This window comes from Fistularia commersonii, chromosome 34, assembly GCF_037954325.1.
Source record: "Fistularia commersonii isolate RoL2024-O1a breed Wild chromosome 34, RoL_Fcom_v1.0, whole genome shotgun sequence".
Classification (NCBI taxonomy): Eukaryota; Metazoa; Chordata; class Actinopteri; order Syngnathiformes; family Fistulariidae; genus Fistularia; species Fistularia commersonii.
The window spans coordinates 680,030-698,459 of NC_141317.1; the positions used below are offsets into that span (position 1 = coordinate 680,030).

The 18,430-nt window shown below is 40.9% G+C and overlaps 1 protein-coding gene across 2 annotated transcripts in view; it reads right to left on the bottom strand.

The window, feature by feature from the left end:
* Positions 1-1,348: 1,348 nt before the first annotated feature.
* mib2 (MIB E3 ubiquitin protein ligase 2) overlaps positions 1,349-18,430 on the bottom strand; it is a 69,330-nt gene continuing 52,248 nt past the window's right edge. For both annotated transcript variants that reach the window (XM_086141785.1, XM_086141786.1), the window contains 6 exons: positions 8,072-8,198; positions 7,671-7,931; positions 4,995-5,173; positions 4,721-4,914; positions 4,417-4,482; positions 1,349-3,907 (listed from right to left, as the gene is read on the bottom strand). In XM_086141785.1, coding sequence (XP_085997911.1) covers positions 3,666-3,907; positions 4,417-4,482; positions 4,721-4,914; positions 4,995-5,173; positions 7,671-7,931; positions 8,072-8,198 — 1,069 coding nt within the window. In that variant the 3' untranslated portion in view covers positions 1,349-3,665. The remainder of the gene's footprint in view (positions 3,908-4,416; positions 4,483-4,720; positions 4,915-4,994; positions 5,174-7,670; positions 7,932-8,071; positions 8,199-18,430) is intronic.

The following is an 18,430-nucleotide window of genomic DNA, read 5'->3' on the forward strand; positions in this document are numbered from 1 at the left end:
TAACATTAACTCACATTGGTTCATGAATATATGGGAGCAATAAGCAGTTTCATGAGTGAATTTTCCACTGTGTGCTAAGAGGTCATAAGTCAGCTTTGTCAGCTTTGAGAACAGTGGAGGAAGGAGCTGTTCTTACACCACAAATAGAATGGGAAAGGGCAGATGGTGGGAGAAGTGAAAAAAATACATGTATAGACTATTCTCTTCAAGCAGGCTTGAACAGGGAATTGAGAACAGCAAGCAGGGTGGTGTTCAGCAAGAGGCTTTTGATAAGTTTTGAGAAAAACTTAATGGGAGTGAAGCAAAAGCAAGTTGACACCTTTTTATCCATCAAAAGATAAAACCTGTGTGCCTGGAAAAACTGTAGCATTTGAAAGACAAGTTTAGAGCCTCTAACACATGTAGGGCCCCTTTATTACTAAAATAAAGGAACCAAAGACTCATTATCCCTATTGTCCTTAGGCGTTTGAAGAAAACAAGGGGATTCCTTTTAATTTCATCTTTGGTAAAAGATGACAAAAATCTCTGTTTTAATTTGATTTCTGAAAAATCCTGTCAAACCCTCAACATTAGCAGCCTCAACATTACATACCCCTCACCCAGTTACAACTCAACAGAACTTAACGAAAGCCCATATTCAGTGCTGACACACCATAACAACTGTGTAAACTGGAATGAAACAAAACCCTGCTGGTATCAAATTTTTGCACATGATTTAATCCAAGTAATTTCCAAGAAAGAAGATAATCAAGCTTCCGGCGTTTTGACTTGTTTACTGTTTTCAGTTCAGCTTGTGCTCTTTTGGAGTCTTTTTACAGCAAAGTGCTTTATTAGTATCGTGCAATTTATTTATCTGACTTTTCATCACGAGTTTCACACAAAAAATACTGGCTGATGCAGGTGAATCTTTCAACTGAAAATTAAAAGATCCAATGTTCAACTTATTGGCTTATATCACTGGTGAAATACAATAATTGTCAGCAAACTCGAGGCTTGTGCTGCTAGTGTTGTTCCATGTGTACCTTACATGTGTACATGTAAGGTTCATATTAAAACCTCTCTGTTTTACAGTGAGAATACATACATACACTAGAAGATTCATTCTACCTAACAACATGTCTGATCACCTCCTGTATGTGTGCAGTCTGGCTCATGGTTTGAAATACCAGGTTTTTGTATTAATGATACCCAAGATGGACATATTAGTTTGAGGGGGGAAAAACAGACATTAAATGATTCTGCTGAACAAGGAGATGATTTCATTTTGCTGTAAGAAAATGCAGAACCTGCAATAACTGAATCAGCAAAATTTTGAGCACATAACTAAAAGATAACACATAACATGATCTCCTTAAAAAAACGTTCCATATTTATTGCAAAATATTTTTGTACACAATACAACTGAAAAAAAAAATAAAACAAACATCAACAGAGGAGGAATAGACAGTAAGGCCAACTTTAGAACTCCAAGAGCTGAACTGTACAAACACCAAAGCCAACTATGTTTTCACACACATATTATTTCTTGCCTTCACAGCTACCTCCTTCTGGGGGAGAAAAAGGATAAATGTTACTTTTTTTTCCTAAACAATATTGCCTGAAAAAGTAAATCCATTAATGCAGTGGAGAAATATGACAGCCCCTTGATTCATCATGTCTGACCAAATATAGTATACTCACAAAAGGCTCCAAACAAAATTAGTCTGATACCATTGTATAACTCTGAGAACATGGGCATTCAAGCTAAAGTTTAGGAAGCTAACATTTTTAGCTTAATATCTAAAAACAGTGTGCTGAGATAATACTTATTTTAAACAAAACAATGTTATAAATAGGCAAAATTTGCCTCTTAGTTTCAGCTCTTTCATACAGCTTTAATAACTGAGCCCCAGCTTGAGCTAGGAGAGGTTTAACGTAGTGCAATACCCATGCACATCATCATGTGATATGGCACTGATGTAAAAGTACTTTCCTCAAAGTAAACCTTTTGGTACACATGTCTAAGTCTCTCAAGCTTCTTTTCCCACTTCTTTATAAACTTTCCACACAAAAAAAGGCAGAGCGAGACAGGATAATGTTCCCTCTCCACAACATTCACATGTACATATTTCACATCGGCTCTCCCAAAATTTGGGATGTAATGGAAACAAAAACCCTCCTGTTTCTAAGTCTATCATTGAAAATAATGATTAAATTAAAATCAAAATATATATGATATGCATAAGCCCTTCAAGAAAACACACCAAAGACATAAGAGTAAAGATGATGTACAATCCAAAACTCAAGGGACAAGAAAGGGTGGAGGGGGTGTCTTGAGAAATTATGCGACTGGGAGGGTGATGCAACAATGTCATGTATTTGCCCTCCTATTTCCATATGACAATAAATCACTTGGTTAAATTACAAATTTCTTTTAAACCATGAATGTGTCAGACAAATAGTAAAGAATACAGACTGCTGCTTCTGATACTTACGGTGTGTGTGTGTGCATGTGTGTGAGTGCAAGTGCGTGTGTGTGTGTGTGGTCTTTTTAAATACCTTTTGAAAAGGATATTGTTGCCCTGATGCAAGTACAGAGAAATTCATTTTCCAAATGAAAATTGAACTTTAAGGGTTAATAACTTGCATCGCTCAGTTCTAATTTGGAACTAATTTTTTATTACTCTGTTTTGGTGAGCAAATGGTCTGACACACTAGCTCCATAATGGTGGATGTGGGGGAGGGCTTTGAAAAAATCAGTGGATATCACAGGTGCTTATAATGCTTTGATACCCTGAGTATAGACATAGGCTTGGGGTGAAATTCAGTAGAAACAATTTTTTTTTTTTCAAGCAAACACCAATTGAAAAGGTCATTACTAAGTAAATCCACCTTTAACACATAAATAAAGCCTGTACTTAAGGGTACATTTAAAATCACATTGTAACCTAAAAGAAATAAAACAACAGCAACAACAACAAATCACCCATGGCGACAAAGTCGTTTTCAGTTTTACAATATGCATATCGTCATGCATATAGTGTGCATTCCCCTTGCATACAGGCGGGCGGTCAGGGACAATATAGAGAGCGTTTAGTTATACCAACTTCCTCTGCAGAGACAAACACTAATATTTAGAGACTTACACAAATTAGAGCAATCATAATTCACACAGCAGGCTGAGGGGCAAGATGGGGACTCATTCTGTGCAGCCTTGTAAACAGGAGAGGCCCAACAGCCGGAGAGGATGATGGGTAACAGACATCCCACCGAAAGCAGTCCTAGATTAGGACATAATCTAGGAGGTGGAGGGTGAGTGGGATTGAAGAAGAGAAGAGGGGAGGGGACAGTTTTCTCACAGCTTGCAAAGTGAGAGCATGAAGAGGCAAAATGACCTCACTGAGCGCTTCCTGTTGTGCCAGGTAAAACACTGACGCCGGAAATACGTTCACATGAATGAAATGTTCCCATCTGTGGACTCTCAGTTGTGAACACAGCATCTGATCAGAGCAGCCTGAAAGAGGTTCAGAGGGGATAAACAGGGGTGTGACAGGCAGATATTACTGGAAGTCAGACTCTAATGTCATTAGTTCTATCAAAAAGATAATACCCCCACCCTAAATCCCACCTCCCTCCAATCCCTTTGACATTCTCTTTGGGTCATTAAGAGCTGACAATAGAGGAGTTCAGACAAAAAGCTGGATTCGCTCTCGGATGGTCTGTCTACAGATTGGACAAGTCTTGAGTGCGGCACTGCAGTCAATACAGGAGGCATGTCCACACTGGAAGACCAGCTTGATGTGGTTGTCGATGCAAATGGGGCAGGTGATTCGCTCCTCCATTTGGCGGTATCGAGACTGGAGCTGCTCCAGCAGGTTGTGCTGCTCTGAGTTCTCTGTACCGGGGCTGCAGTCAACCTCGGTTTGGTCTATGGAGAGATATTACCAAGATCAGTTCGGAACAACAAGACTCTGAAAATCCCAGTTTAGGACAAATTCTGGATTGATGGAAAGCAACGATACTTGACTTATCCACAAAGGGTATAGCGATGTAATGCTGAAACATTTAGATGAGCAGAGGTTTCAAAGCAAAACAAGACACCAAGGTTTTGCTTGAGGTGATACTTTTCCAGAGCTGTACAAACCTGATATGAAGATGTCGAATTCACTGCTATTACATAAAGCAGCTAGTTTTAAGATTAATAGCCTCATACATTGACCCATGAACAGTCATAGAAAAGAAAAACTCAACATCAGTAGTTTGGACAAATTTACTGGTCTGTTCTTGACACATCTAAGCTTTAATTTACAGTCTAAAATAGATATTAAAAATAAAGATAAGTTATATTTAGCAAAAATAGATTATAAATATTGGGTGCACAAAGCAGATGCAAACAAAAAATCACTCTGACAGTACTGTAATAAGGGGCCAACGTACCTTGTCGAATTTTCTTGGTGATTGTGACTTGGCATTTGATGCATTTCTTCATTCGATGGGCACACTCTATGAAGAAAGGATCAGTATATTTGTTTCTTGAAACAATACAGGGAAACGCTTCGGCTGTTTCAAAGGTCCACACACACTTGATTTGTCTCTGATATTTATTTATTTTTACAGCACAGAGGCAGATCTTATCACTAAACTGTCTCACTTTCTGTATGCATAAAATGTTGAGTTTTTTACATTTCAATTTTTTTTATTTTTGTTTTTTTGTATGCTTGGTTTTATGTCCTTCCCTTACCTTCACAGGCCACACTGTGCTGGCACGGGCAAAAGAGAACCAAGAGAGCTAACTCAGAGCAGATGAGGCATTCACTGGGCCCTGGTGGTGTGGGGAGGACCAGATTGGTCATGGTGTTGGGTGTAGTGTGGACACGCCGCAGGCTGGCACTGCTCAGGCCCTGTCCACATGTAATAGCCTGCATACGTTGCATCCTGAGACACATGTTCCAATGACAAAAATGTGAGCATACACTGGTGTTGTAAGAAATCCAGCCTATGTCTGCAGATATTACCTGTGCTTCTCAGAGAAGTTCTTGATGAGCTGCACCATGGCACTATCTGCGACCAGGTCAAGGGGGCTTTTGCCCTTGTGGTTAGCATAGTTGATGTCAGCGCCTTCTTGTGCCAGAAAACAGGCAATTGCAGCACCCACACTCAGTTCAGTGCTCCCAAGAAGACCGGAAGCATTCAGCTGTGTGATGAGGAGAAGATGCAGAAATTAGTTGAGCTTGGTAGCCAACAGAAAAGACTGACTTTAGTCATCTGAACACATTAGATGACTGTGACGCAAACATCTGATATGTTTGTGCGTCCTGTTTGTGTGTTGGCTTGGGAGATGTCCAGGATGCTTGGTGGGGCTACATTGTTTGTTTTATACTGTAAAGGACATTTTTATAGGAACAATCGTATTAACACAAACTGATGTATCAGTGTGAGAAGTGCTAGAAAGAAAGTGCTAGATTAAGCGGGCAGTAAAGGTCTCCTATCATGTATAGCTAAACTTGTTTAATCAGTTGATGGCATTTCAAATAGGATGGAGAAGAAAAAGAATCCTGTGAGATTTTTAATTCTGAACCGTATTTACAAATGACATGGTTAAAGTTAGCATTACAAAACATTCACTCAACCTTGCATTTTCTGTATTTTATCACATTTCAAGTCATTCTGTTGGTTCTGACGCCCATGACTGTGTCAGGGTCACTGCTGTCTTCAGTATTGTTTTCAGCAGCTGCAGGCACTGATTTTGAGCACAAAAAAATAAAAGAGCTGAGATAAACACAGTCTTCCTCTTGTGTCCAGTACTAATTTATAAACATAACAGAGACAAAAAAATGAGTGAGTCCTGGGCTTGCCCGTATTGGCCTGAAACACAGCCTTCAGTTTCTTAGAAATGTGCTGGTATGGAGTAACTTCAACTACTTTATCAGACAGTTCACAATATCTGCCCAAAGATTTTGATAATATAAGGATTTTAACTTGCCTGAAGTGATGATGAACTATTCTAAACCAAGATGACAAAAATTGAAAATATAGCACTATCAGTATAGAATTAGATATTCAGAGGGGCTGTTAGGACTTTCTGCTTCTGAGGATGAATAATAGCACACTGACTTATTTCAGAGCCGTAAATTAATTCAGTTTAAGACATGAGTTAAGGAAACAGTCATCATTGGGGGTAAATTATGTGTGTTTACATGTTATTAAGTCTTGAATTCTGCTCAATATCACATGTATCTACCATTCCTCAGTCTTTATCAGTTGACTCCATCCATAATTCTCTCAATCTCTCAAAATGTTGCAGTCACCTAATTTTATGTTTGAAAACACAATATATGCTTTAATGTGCATTGCCTATTTGTTAACTGCTTTCATTTTACATGTGTTTATACTATAAAGTATTTTACCTCACTAAACCCCTTACATATTACGGTCAAAGCTTTCTTTGATCAGATTAGGTATCTTAGGTATCTTACTTGATTATCTTGAGTGACCCTTTTCCCCCAGATTATAGTCAAATGTAGTCTCTAACTGAGTCCTTCTTTACTGTGTATACATCGTTACAAACCCCATCCCATGTAATTCACTGTCCTTGAGTATGTTAGTTTACTTTTTGTCTCCTGAACACCACATTAATCTGTTTACTATCTTTGGATCACAATTACTATTCAATCATTCACTCTATAGTTCCTCCTCTATAAAGGCTTCATGGATTCATAGGTTAGTCTTTCTTCAGTTTTTAAGACTCTCTATGTAAGTCTAATAACTTGTCACTCAAATGATGAACAACTACCACTTAGCAGGTTACAATTAACCCTTAATCATAGTTCTGTAATGTCATGTTATCTGCTAATTTGTTTGTGAGACCAAGGAGTTTATATGAATAAACATTTATGGAAAAAATATTAAAAACCTGAAATTGTTTTTCTAATTGTTTTTCTTTAGGTCATTATTAGAAATTCAGGGTCATTTTAGCCAATACAGTAGGAATGTTCCCACAATGCTGGATTTTCACAAATCCAGTTATTAAGCCAAACATGTAGGGCCAAAGTTACAAGACTATTCTTGATGTTCTAATGCCGTTCTGTAGAATATTTGGATCTATGTGCAACAGGCTGGATCTGTAATACATTTTCTTTTGCCGATTAACGATAAACATTTGTTAAAGTTGAAAAACAGACAGAGAGCCAAAACAGCCACCCACTTAATAAGTAAAATTGCTGAAGAAATTATAAACAAGTATTGTACTTTTTGCCCAGTCAAGTCCAGTTTCTTCATAGGTCACATCTGCATTGAGATGGATATCGCACAAAAATGGATAATCCTGATTTAACACCCACATTTCTTTTATTAATATACCTGCACCTTCAGTATACTACTGTCAACTTCATATATAAAATATGATATAAAATTGAGATAAATATTCTACTTGTAAAATGTAAACTGTGTTACCACATTCCCTCTTTCAGGGCAGTCACTAGGCTAAAGCATACACATACACAGACACACTCCTACACATGCATGCATGCAAGCACAAGCACACACACATCTCCATTGCTGCGAAGCATCTTGCTGTCAATTACAGACTCCTTCTCAGGAGCATGGAGTTCAGCTCAGACCTAGGGCTGAAGTTATTTTTAAAATAAGTCAACGCCGTTCCATCTTTCCTCTGCTCTCCCGTTGGTTCTCACCTTACAGTACAGTGATGTAGAGGAACAGCCTTCACTGCTCTCCTCAGTGCTGCTCGTTCCCACAGTGGTACTCAGCATGACATTGGCTAGCTGAGGACGGAGGAGGGCCACATGCATTGCTGTGTCACCATCTTCATCCTCCATATTAACATCAGCACCCTCAGCCACCAGCAGCTGGACCAGGTCAGTGTGGCCCTGAGTCACAGCTAGCTGCAGGGGCGTCTGGTTACGGTTGTTACGGATGTTTATGTCACAGCGTCCCTGTAGAAGGAGAGCAGCAGCACCATTCACTTTTCAATTTTCCTCCAGATGATCGGGAAAGTAAGTGGTTTCTCAATCTCAAATGTGCACTTTTGCATACGTGTTCATGCAGAGACAGAATCTGAATGATAATCCCATACCTCCTTGATAAGGATATCAGCAACATCATGATGATTGTTGAGGGAAGCCAGATGAAGAGCAGAGAAGCCATCTTCCTTCTTGACATCTACCAGCTGCCGTGCTCGACCCAGTATCTTCTCTGTGGCCCTGGAAGAGACAGACAATATAGGACTGCTCAGTGTTCTGCACTGTTTAAAACATACTGTCTACATGACAAAATACACTTGAGGCAGCTTAACATCATTAATATAATAATACGGTAATCAAAACTTAATTCATTTCTAGTATTGCGTTTCAATCCATGCATGGATCTAATGAACCTTAGAGGTCCAATTCCTCGGCTCAAACCGCTGCATTCACTAGCACACCCATAAGCCTTTCAGAATAGGAAGCAAATGCTACCTAGGAGTCTCTTTATACTTAACAAGAACTTGGACAGAGACCAGCTGTTATAGGACAATTAACAAGTCAATTTAACAAGAAACATGCGGGTACACACACGCAACACAACAGAATACGAGTTTACACCTAATACACCTATTGCACATCACCAACCTGAGGAGACATGTTCCTTTCACAAATAACAATTCTTCTGGGCTATAATACTGACAGAATACAAAAAACTGATGCAAACTATCAAGATCTAAACATTCAAAATGCTACATTATTTACAAGGGTTAAAAGTCGAAAGTGCAAGTTTAGGGAAAGATTGAAAAACTTTACTCTAATAATCCAAAAAGGCAGTGGAAATAGCATCAAACACATTTTATGTAGTCTGAAATTTAGATATAGCCTCTTCTTTTGCTTTCAGCGATTCCCTTCAGTAGTAACCACAATGAATTATCTTCCCCCGTCTAACCCCATTTTCTTTGCATCCTCCTATCTCACACCAAGCAACTTCATGTCCTTTTTGACTCAATACATAAATCTCTTTGGTCTTCCTTCAGGCCTCCTGCATGGCAGTTCCAACATCAGCATCCTTAACACATTATATTCACTATTTCTCCTCTGTATATTTCCAACCATCTTGGTCTGGCCTCTCTATATTTATCTTCAAAACATCTGACAGGTGCTGTTCCTCTGATGGGCTCATTCCTTTGTCACTCCCAAAGAGAATGTCAATATTTTCATCTGTGCCACATCCAGCTCTGTTTCCTGTCTTTTCCCCAGTGCAAAAATCTCTATAAAGTTTTATGGTATGGTTTAGAGTCAGGACTTCGACAGGCTAGGAGAAGCAGGGAAACAGCCCGGGAACGTTCGATTGCAAGGACGACCACTCTCAACCCCTGAGCCACGCCACAAGCTGACGGAACACAGAGGCAGACTGTATTTTTAGTCTGTTTGGCCTTTTATTTCATAAATACAAGGAGGACTTAAATAGACAGGGATTATTTCATTTGAAGTAAACATAAAGATAGATGGAAGTTCCTGCTGGGCATCTCTGCCTGTAGCACCTCCTCAAGTGCCCATGGGTCAGCCACAGGGTCACGAGATTTCCCCAGCAACTGTCCTTGTTTCTCAGCCACAGCCAAAAGCTGCCTGCCTTCACCTCCTCTGCCAGCTGTTTAACAGCTTTCTTCAGCTTCCCTCTGGTCACTCCTGCATCTATCAAGAGGCGTATGGTGGTTATCAGCTACACGAAGCCTCAGCATTCCACCTCCACAATCACCCAACACTTGACAGCCACCTTGGAGTATTTGGCCTTTTTGTACTTGAAAGCAGCTACAATCCCTTCCTTGTGTGGACGGCTGATCAGTGGACTGCCTTAACTTGAGAAGTAGCCTGGTCTTCTCTTGCATAGCACTCACTGATGGATTGCAGTGGAAGTTCAGTGTGTTCTTCCTGAAGAGACCTGTGTGTGACAGGCATTGTGGCAGCTCCAACCGATATTAGATGAATGAATTGGCTTTTCTGCCCATCTATCCTGTGGTGGATTAGGGGATGTCACTCATTTTCAGCGGCAACATTACCCTCCTATAGATAGTTGAACTGATAGCAACAGACCTTGCACATCCCAGATAGTTGACTTTGGTCAACCCTTGCTAGGCTGTCTGTTAGCTGCCTCATGACAGTTCATGACAGTGATCTGTTGGTCAGACAGTTCGGTGGTAGACTGCCATCCCAGGGTTTTGATGGGCTGTTCTGACAGAAAGCGCATTTTCTCTCACCTGACGATGAAGGTGGTGGTGTCACTTCTGATCCCCATTCTGAGTGACAGGCTACGTGACTTGGTGGGCTTGATCCTCATTCTTGTCTGAGCCATCAACTCATTCATCCTTTTTAGCAATCAAACTGTACATGGCATTGTCTGGAGGAGGCTGGTGGTGTGGTCCATGTAGCTCCTCAATGGGGGTTGCCCCTGACCAGATGGTAGTTTGATCCCTCCAACTATTTGTCTTGCTCCAGTGAGGATTTCCTTAAAGGCTGCGATGAACAAGACTGGAGAAATGGCACACCCCACTGCAGTTACTACTTGTAGCTGCTGCCACTTGGTGGGGAAGTCTTGGAGGGAAAAGCACATCTGCAGGCCATTAAAGTAAAGCAATCAGGTTCTTTATGAAGAGGGCTGTGTGGAAGAACTCCATAGTTGATCAGCTGGTATGTGACTGATCCACACATGTTAGCAAGCTCTAGCCAGATGACATTTAATTCAGTCTTCTCCTGCTTGGCCTTCTGAATCTGATCTCAGAACGTTGAGTGCTCCACACATCCTGGGTAACCTGAAACTCCCACATTCAGCCATTCTCTAGCAGATAGGTGGCCATCCTTGAGACCAATACAGTGTAGAAGATCATTCCATCTACATTTAGGAGCATGATGTTTCTGAATTGGCTGAGGTCTTTGGAATTTGCTTCCTTGGGGATGACAACCGCTACCGCTCTTTGCAAATGTGATGGAATAAGTTGTTTCTTCCAGGCAATTCTCATCAGGTACCATAGCAGCTCTAGCAACTTGGGGAAGTTCTTGTAGAGCTTGCAGGGGTCTATTGAGGCCACGGGCAGAAGCAGACCTTGCCTTCTTTACAGCTTGTCTGACTTGGCTAAGCTTGGGGGGAATAGTGTTGAAATCAGCTGTTGGTGGTATGGGCCAAGGGACCCCTGTTCATAAGGGGATTTTGCTTAATGGGTCACTGTATTGCCTATTGGCCTGCTGTTTTATCTGCTCCCTGAAGGCTTCAAGCTTCCAACTCTTCTTCTCTATTAGGTAACATATATGTATTCTCAAGTTTCTATTACTCTTTCTCATAACATATGGTTACCACATTTTAGTACATCTCCTTCGATCAGTGCTACCACTCCAACACTCCCATATCTCCCCAGGTACTCATCATGGGTATCAGGTATCATCATGGTTAACTGCCTTACCACTCTTCATCCACTTCAATGTCCTCACTTAATCTTTACTAATTTCTGCTACTTTAATGGTCACCTCTCCTACCCTTTGTTGTCAAATCTTCCTCATTAATCAACTGTTCAAAATAATTCTTCCATTTTCCACACTCCTGTCAATCAATACCCTCTTTATCCTTAATTACCCTGACCTGCTGCACATCTTTCCAATCTATCTCTCTCTGTCCCACCAACCTGTATAAATCAGTCTCTCCCTCCATACTGTACAAACTAAAATACAACTTATTGTACACCCTTTGTTTGGCCTTTGTCACCTCTGCCTTCAGCTTGCAATGAAACTCCCTGTACTGCTGTTCTTTTCATTCCAATCAATGTCCCATTTCTTCTTTGCAAACCTATTTCTCTCCATACACTCCTGCAATTCTTTATTCCACCAACAAGTCTCCTTATCCACTCTCTTTCCAGATTACACATTGAGTATTCACCTACCTGTCTCCCTGATCACATCATCTGCAGTTTTCTACATATCTGGAATGTCCTCCTGATCACCCAGAGGCTATTTCAGCTTCTCTCTGAAAACTTCACAACGCATCTACCACCTTGTCCTCCGCTCTACCCTTGTCATCTTCAACTTCCTGGCCACAAGACCCATTGTACAAACTGCCGTCCTATGCCGTCTTGCTACACTTTCACTTACCACTGCTTTTCACTACAACTTAAATTCTGCTCCTACACTTGTAGCCCTGCTATCTGTATATCCGACTTTATCCATTGCATCATGTCAACAAACTCTAGCTTTTCAGGCCATGGTCTTAACATTCAAAAGCAATGATAACTATTACAAATAACTACATATATATGCAGGACTGAGAAAAATGGATGGAGCAGGCAATATTTCAGTAAAAACCTCAGCCGACTTACAGATAAGCTGTGTGTGCGTATGGTGCTGGTGGGTGGGGGGGTGGGGGGGGCACAAAGTTACCTTTATATTTTTGATAATTTTACTTTGTTCAAATTACTTACTCAAGACAGTTTGGTAACCATCAATTCAGCTGTCACAGAAAATATTAAATTAAGTAGTCGCTTGTGTACAAAAAGCATAAATACATCAATAAACGATATACTGGAACCCATCAGAAAACAAGACAATTCTTTAAAATATCATTACCATGTTTCTTTATAAAGAGTTAAATTGGATTTCTTGGTACATTCAATCTACTGATTACCATTCCTGTTAAGATGGAAAAAATTTCTAAGAAAGCCACAGTCCCAAGACAATATCAATCTAGTTTTTGCCTCATACATGAATGAACTCGTGAACCACAACGTTCCTTAACACCAAAAAACCTGTCTCTACTATTGTCACAGCAGTTGATATCAGGAAAACAGGAAAATGATTACCATGGGCCCTCGCAGAAACTCCAAGCACAGCACATAAGACATTATTAAATGGTTGTCTATTGTAGTTTACCCTTCTTACCCTTCTGTTGCATGCAGTTGTTACTATTCAACTGTCTTTCTCTTTGCTTTGTTGACATTCATCAATGTATTGCACTCAAGTTGTGGGCAGGCCTGAGTTAATGTTGTCTGTAAAATATTTCTCAGAGCTTTTACAAAAGCTATTGGCATGGCTCTGCGGAACAGGCCTGTGGTTGACAGTACTGAAAAGTGACACAGTGACACAAGAAGATAGTCTACAGGTAAGTTGCGAAATGGGTTAGAAATGTACTTGTATTCAAATTCTTAACATCTTAACTGATGAAAATAACAGGACCTACACGCTTTCCAATCTAATATTCCAAGATTTATTCATCAAATTGCATAACATACACAAACAGTGTCTAACACAAGCTTTGAGTGACATCAATTATTACTATTATTACTGGATTTAATTTCCTGATGGCATATCTTAAAATTGAGCTGAGGAATAAATTTCCACTGTATGGTTTTCTGATGATTTGGATAGAGGGTTCACATTAGGTCATAAATGTCCCGGAGCAAGGAGCCAAAACCTGACTGTGATCAAACTTGGTGGACTGTGAAAGACATCAATCACCCCCAAAAAACAAACATCTTTACCAAAATGGGTGGAAACCATGAGTAAATTGATGACCCGTTTTCTTTGACATGTTTCAAGACATTCACAATGTTATATTACAGGTTCTAATTTGAAATAAATAAGTGTCATGTAAACATATTGCCAACATCGAGACATCACCTCAAAGCTATCTGCCTTCTTCTTCTTCTCCTTTTGGCTTTTCCCTTCAGGTATTGCCACAGCGAATCAACCTTGTCGATCTAACCCTATTCTCTGGATCTTCTTTCAAACCAGCTACCTTCATATCTTCTCTCACTACATCCATAAATCTTCTCTTTGGTCTTCCTCAAGACCTCCTGCCTGGCAGCTCCAATTTCAGCATCCGTATACCAATAAATTCACTATCCCTCCTTTGTACATGACCAAACCATGTGATGATAATTATTCCTCTTAGTGCTGACAGGATAAAAGAAAAGGGCAACTGTAGATCAATTTATTCCAATATTTTTGGAATAAAGTTGATAAAAATGTACACGATTCAGTTGGACTGGGTCCCGAATATTTCTGTGCAACTTCATTTACAATTAAACCATTTCACAATATTACTGTTGAGTATTTACTCACAACCCAGCTTTCACTAACACTAACTTTTGTGTATTTGCTTGTCTGGTCAGTGTCCTGTCAAGGCTGTGTTTCTGATTCAGTACCTCCCCAACACACACCAGAGATAATAGAAATTTGTGACAGGTGTGAGTGAGGCAGTCTAGCTTGCCAAGAGCATCTTATTGTGGATTGAAATGGCTGAGTGGCTGAAATGCAGCCTCAGGGCGGCACTGGCCCGTGCCTCTCCAAGCCTGCCTTGGGGGGACACGGAGCAGTGTCTCCCTGTGCCGGTCCCAAGCCCGGATAAATGCAGAGGGTTGCGTCAGGAAGGGCATCTGGCGTAAAACTTTTGCCAAAACCAAATATGCGAGACAACCAAAACTATACCATACCGGATCGGTCGCGGACTGGGTTAACAACGACCGCCATTGGTACTGATGACCTACAGGGTACTAATGGAAATTGGGCTACTGTGGGTCGAAGAACAAGAACAAGAAGAAGAGGAGGAGTGCGTGTTCGGAAGCAGAGAGAGAGGAGGAAAGGAAAGAGTCTGGGACTGAGAGTAGGGACTTTGAATGTTGGGACTATGACAGGAAAAGGTAGAGAGTTGGTCGACATGATGCAGAGAAGGAAGGTGGATATACTGTGTGTCCAAGAGACCAGGTGGAAAGGTAGTAAGGCTAGAAGCTTAGGAGCAGGCTTTAAGTTGTACTATTATGGTACTGACAGGAAGAGAAATGGAGTAGGAGTTATCTTGAAGGAGGAGTTTGTTAGGAACGTCTTAGAGGTGAAAAGAATGTCAGATAGACTTATGAGTCTGAAATTGGAAATCGAAGGTGTGATGCTCAATGTTGTTAGTGGCTATGCCCCGCAGGTGGGGTGTGAATCTGAAGAGAAGGAGAAGTTCTGGAATGAGTTAGATGAAGTGATGCAGAATATTCCCAGAAATGAGAGAGTGGTCATTGGTGCAGACTTCAATGGACATGTCGGTGAAGGCAATAGAGGGGATGAAGAAGTGATGGGCAGATTTGGTATCCAGGATAGGAATGCAGAGGGACAGATGGTGGTAGATTTTGCAAAAAGGATGGAAATGGCTGTAGTGAACACCTTTTTCCAGAAAAAACAGGAACATAGGGTAACTTGTAAGAGTGGAGGTAGGAGCATGCAGGTAGACTACATCTTGTATAGACGAGGTAACCTGAAAGAGATCAGTGACTGCAAAGTAGTTGTAGGTGAGAGTGTAGCCAGACAGCATAGGATGGTGGTTTGTAGGATGACTCTGGTGACAAGGAAGATGAAGAGGACAAAGGCAGCGCAGAGGACAAAATGGTGGAAGCTGAAAAGGGAGGAGTGTTGCATGGTTTTCAGGGAGGAGTTGAGAAAGGGTCTGGGTGGTCAGGGAGAGCTTCCAGATGATTGGACAACTACAGCTAGTGTTATCAGGGAGACAGGTAGAAGAGTACTTGGTGTGTCATCTGGAAGGAAAGTAGATAAGGAGACTTGGTGGTGGAATGAGGAAGTGCAGGAGTATATACAGAGAAAGCGGTTAGCGAAGAAGAAGTGGGATACTGAGAGGACTGAAGAGAACAGACAGGAGTTCAGGGAGGTGCGGCGAAAGGCAAAGATAGAGGTAGCAAAGGCAAAACAAAGGGCTTATGATGACTTGTATGCTCGGTTGGATAGTAAGGAGGGTGAGAATGATCTATACAGGTTGGCGAAACAGAGAGATAAAGATGGAAAGGATGTACAACAGGTCCGGGTGATAAAGGACAGAGAGGGAAATGTATTGACAGATGCTAGAAGAGTGATGGGAAGATGGAAAGAGTACTTTGAAGAACTGATGAACGTGGAAAATGAAAGAGAGGCAAGGGTAGAAGAGGTGACTATTGTAGACCACAAAGTAGCAAAAATTAGTAAAAGTGAAGTGAAGAAGGCATTGAAGAGGATGAAGAGTGGAAAAGCAGTTGGTCCTGATGATATACCTGTGGAGGTGTGGAAGTGTCTAGGAGAGGCAGCCGTAGATTTTCTGACTAGATTATTCAACAGGATCTTAGAGAGTGAGAAGATGCCTGAAGAATGGAGACAAAGTGTGATGGTGCCTATTTTTAAGAATTAAGGGGATGTGCAGAATTGTGGCAACTACAGAGGGATAAAGTTGATGAGCCATACAATGAAGTTATGGGAAAGAGTAGTGGAAACTAGACTGAGAGCAGAAGTCAGCATTTGTGAACAGCAGTATGGCTTCATGCCTAGGAAGAGTACTACAGATGCAGTATTTGCGTTGAGAATGCTAATAGAAAAGTACAGAGAAGGCCAGAGGGAGTTGCATTGCGTTTTTGTAGACCTAGAAAAAGCATATGACAGGGTGCCAAGAGAGGAGCTCTGGTATTGTATGAGGAAGACTGGAGTGGCAGAGAAGTATGTTAGACTGGTGCAGGACATGTATGCTAGCTGTGAGACACTGGTACGGTGTGCTGTAGGGGTAACAGAGAAGTTCAAGGTGGAGGTGGGACTCCATCAGGGATCAGCTCTGAGCCCCTTCTTGTTTGCAATGGTGATGGAAAGGCTGACAGATGAGGTTAGACAGGAATCCCCATGGACCATGATGTTTGCGGATGACATTGTGATCTGTAGTGAGAGCAGACAACAGGTAGAGGAAAATCTAGAGAGGTGGAGGTATGCTCTGGAAAGGAGAGGAATGAAAGTTAGTCGCAGCAAGACAGAATATATGTGTGTGAACAAGAGGAACTCGGGTGGAGCGGTGAGGCTACAGGGAGTGGAGATCAAGAAGCTGGAGGATTTCAGGTACTTAGGGTCAACAGTCCAGAGCAACGGAGAGTGCGGAAAAGAGGTGAAGAGACGGGTCCAAGCAGGTTGGAATGGGTGGAGAAAAGTGTCATGGGTACTATGTGATAGAAGACTATCGGCCAGAATAAAAGGAAAGGTGTACAAGACAGTGGTGAGACCAGCGATGATGTATGGACTAGAAACTGTTCCAATGACCAAAAGACAGCAGACAGAACTAGAGGTTGCAGAGATGAAGATGTTGAGGTTCTCTTTGGGAGTGACCAGGATGGATAGGATCAGGAATGAGTCTATCAGAGGGACGGCACATGTTCGATGTTTTGGAGAGAAGGTCAGAGAACCCAGACTGAGATGGTTCGGTCATGTACAGAGAAGAGATAGTGAATATATTGGTAGACGGATGCTGGAAATGGAGCTGCCAGGCAATAGGTCTCGAGGAAGACCAAAGAGAAGATTTATGGACGTAGTGAGAGAGGATATGAAGGTAGCTGGTGTGAGAGAGGAAGATACAGAGAATAGGGTTAGATGGAGAAGGTTGACTCCCTGTGGCGACCCCTGACGGGAAAAGCCGAAAGAAGAAGAAGAAGAAGAAATGGCTGAGTGGCGCTTTCACCAGCTCCATAATGGTGCCACTGAAAATAAAATAAACATTCTTTTTTGTTTAGTCTTTGTCTCTGCCCTCTTTTTATTCTTTCTGCTAAGTCATGAAACTTTCCATGATTTCAGTTAAAAATACTACTAAGCGCCTCACTGCAGAGAAAAGTATTCTAAATTGTCTGTCTCAGTGTGTTATCTATATCCTTGATTTTCTTTACTAGTTGATCACAAAAGTTTGAATCTCCATTGCTGAAAATATTGTAAGTAAATCAAAATGTGGCATATTGTATAACAGGTTAAGGTGTGAGAAGAGGTACAGCACAGAACATTAGGGGTTTGACAGGTGATTGGAGCTGTTCCCATTTCAGGGAAAAGTGCTCATCATTGTGAGAACCTTTTGAATACCCACAACTCTAACAGCAGGTTAAATATGCCACATCTGACACACCTGTACATATTAGGGTGAGAAGACATGATATACATGTCCATCAATGTATATGTATATACATACATCATACGATCCATGTATATACATTTAATAAAATGGGGTAAAATAAAGATGATAACACCAACTAGATAAGGTAACATTCCCAACTATTACATTTAAGGCAGAAGAATTGGCATTTTCATGACATCTTATCTTCTGATAACAACTATTATGGTTAACATCATGTAGAGTGCATCATGATATCCCTGCTATACACTAGTCTAAAAAGGAAAAATGGAAAGGGATAAGTAACAATGAACCAATAACTGTAAGTGATTTTTTTGTTGGTAGCTACAGTTTGCTAGGCATTTCTATAGAATATTTTCAAGTCATCCCCACTAACATCTTTGCCCTTTAAATTCTTGGATTAGTTCCAACTACAAGTTATGTTCAGTATCTGCTGTGGAAAACAGACAATGACACTCAACACAGGTGGAGAGAGGCCATCATCAGGTAACATTTTAAATGTAATACAACCACATCAACTCACAAGTATAAA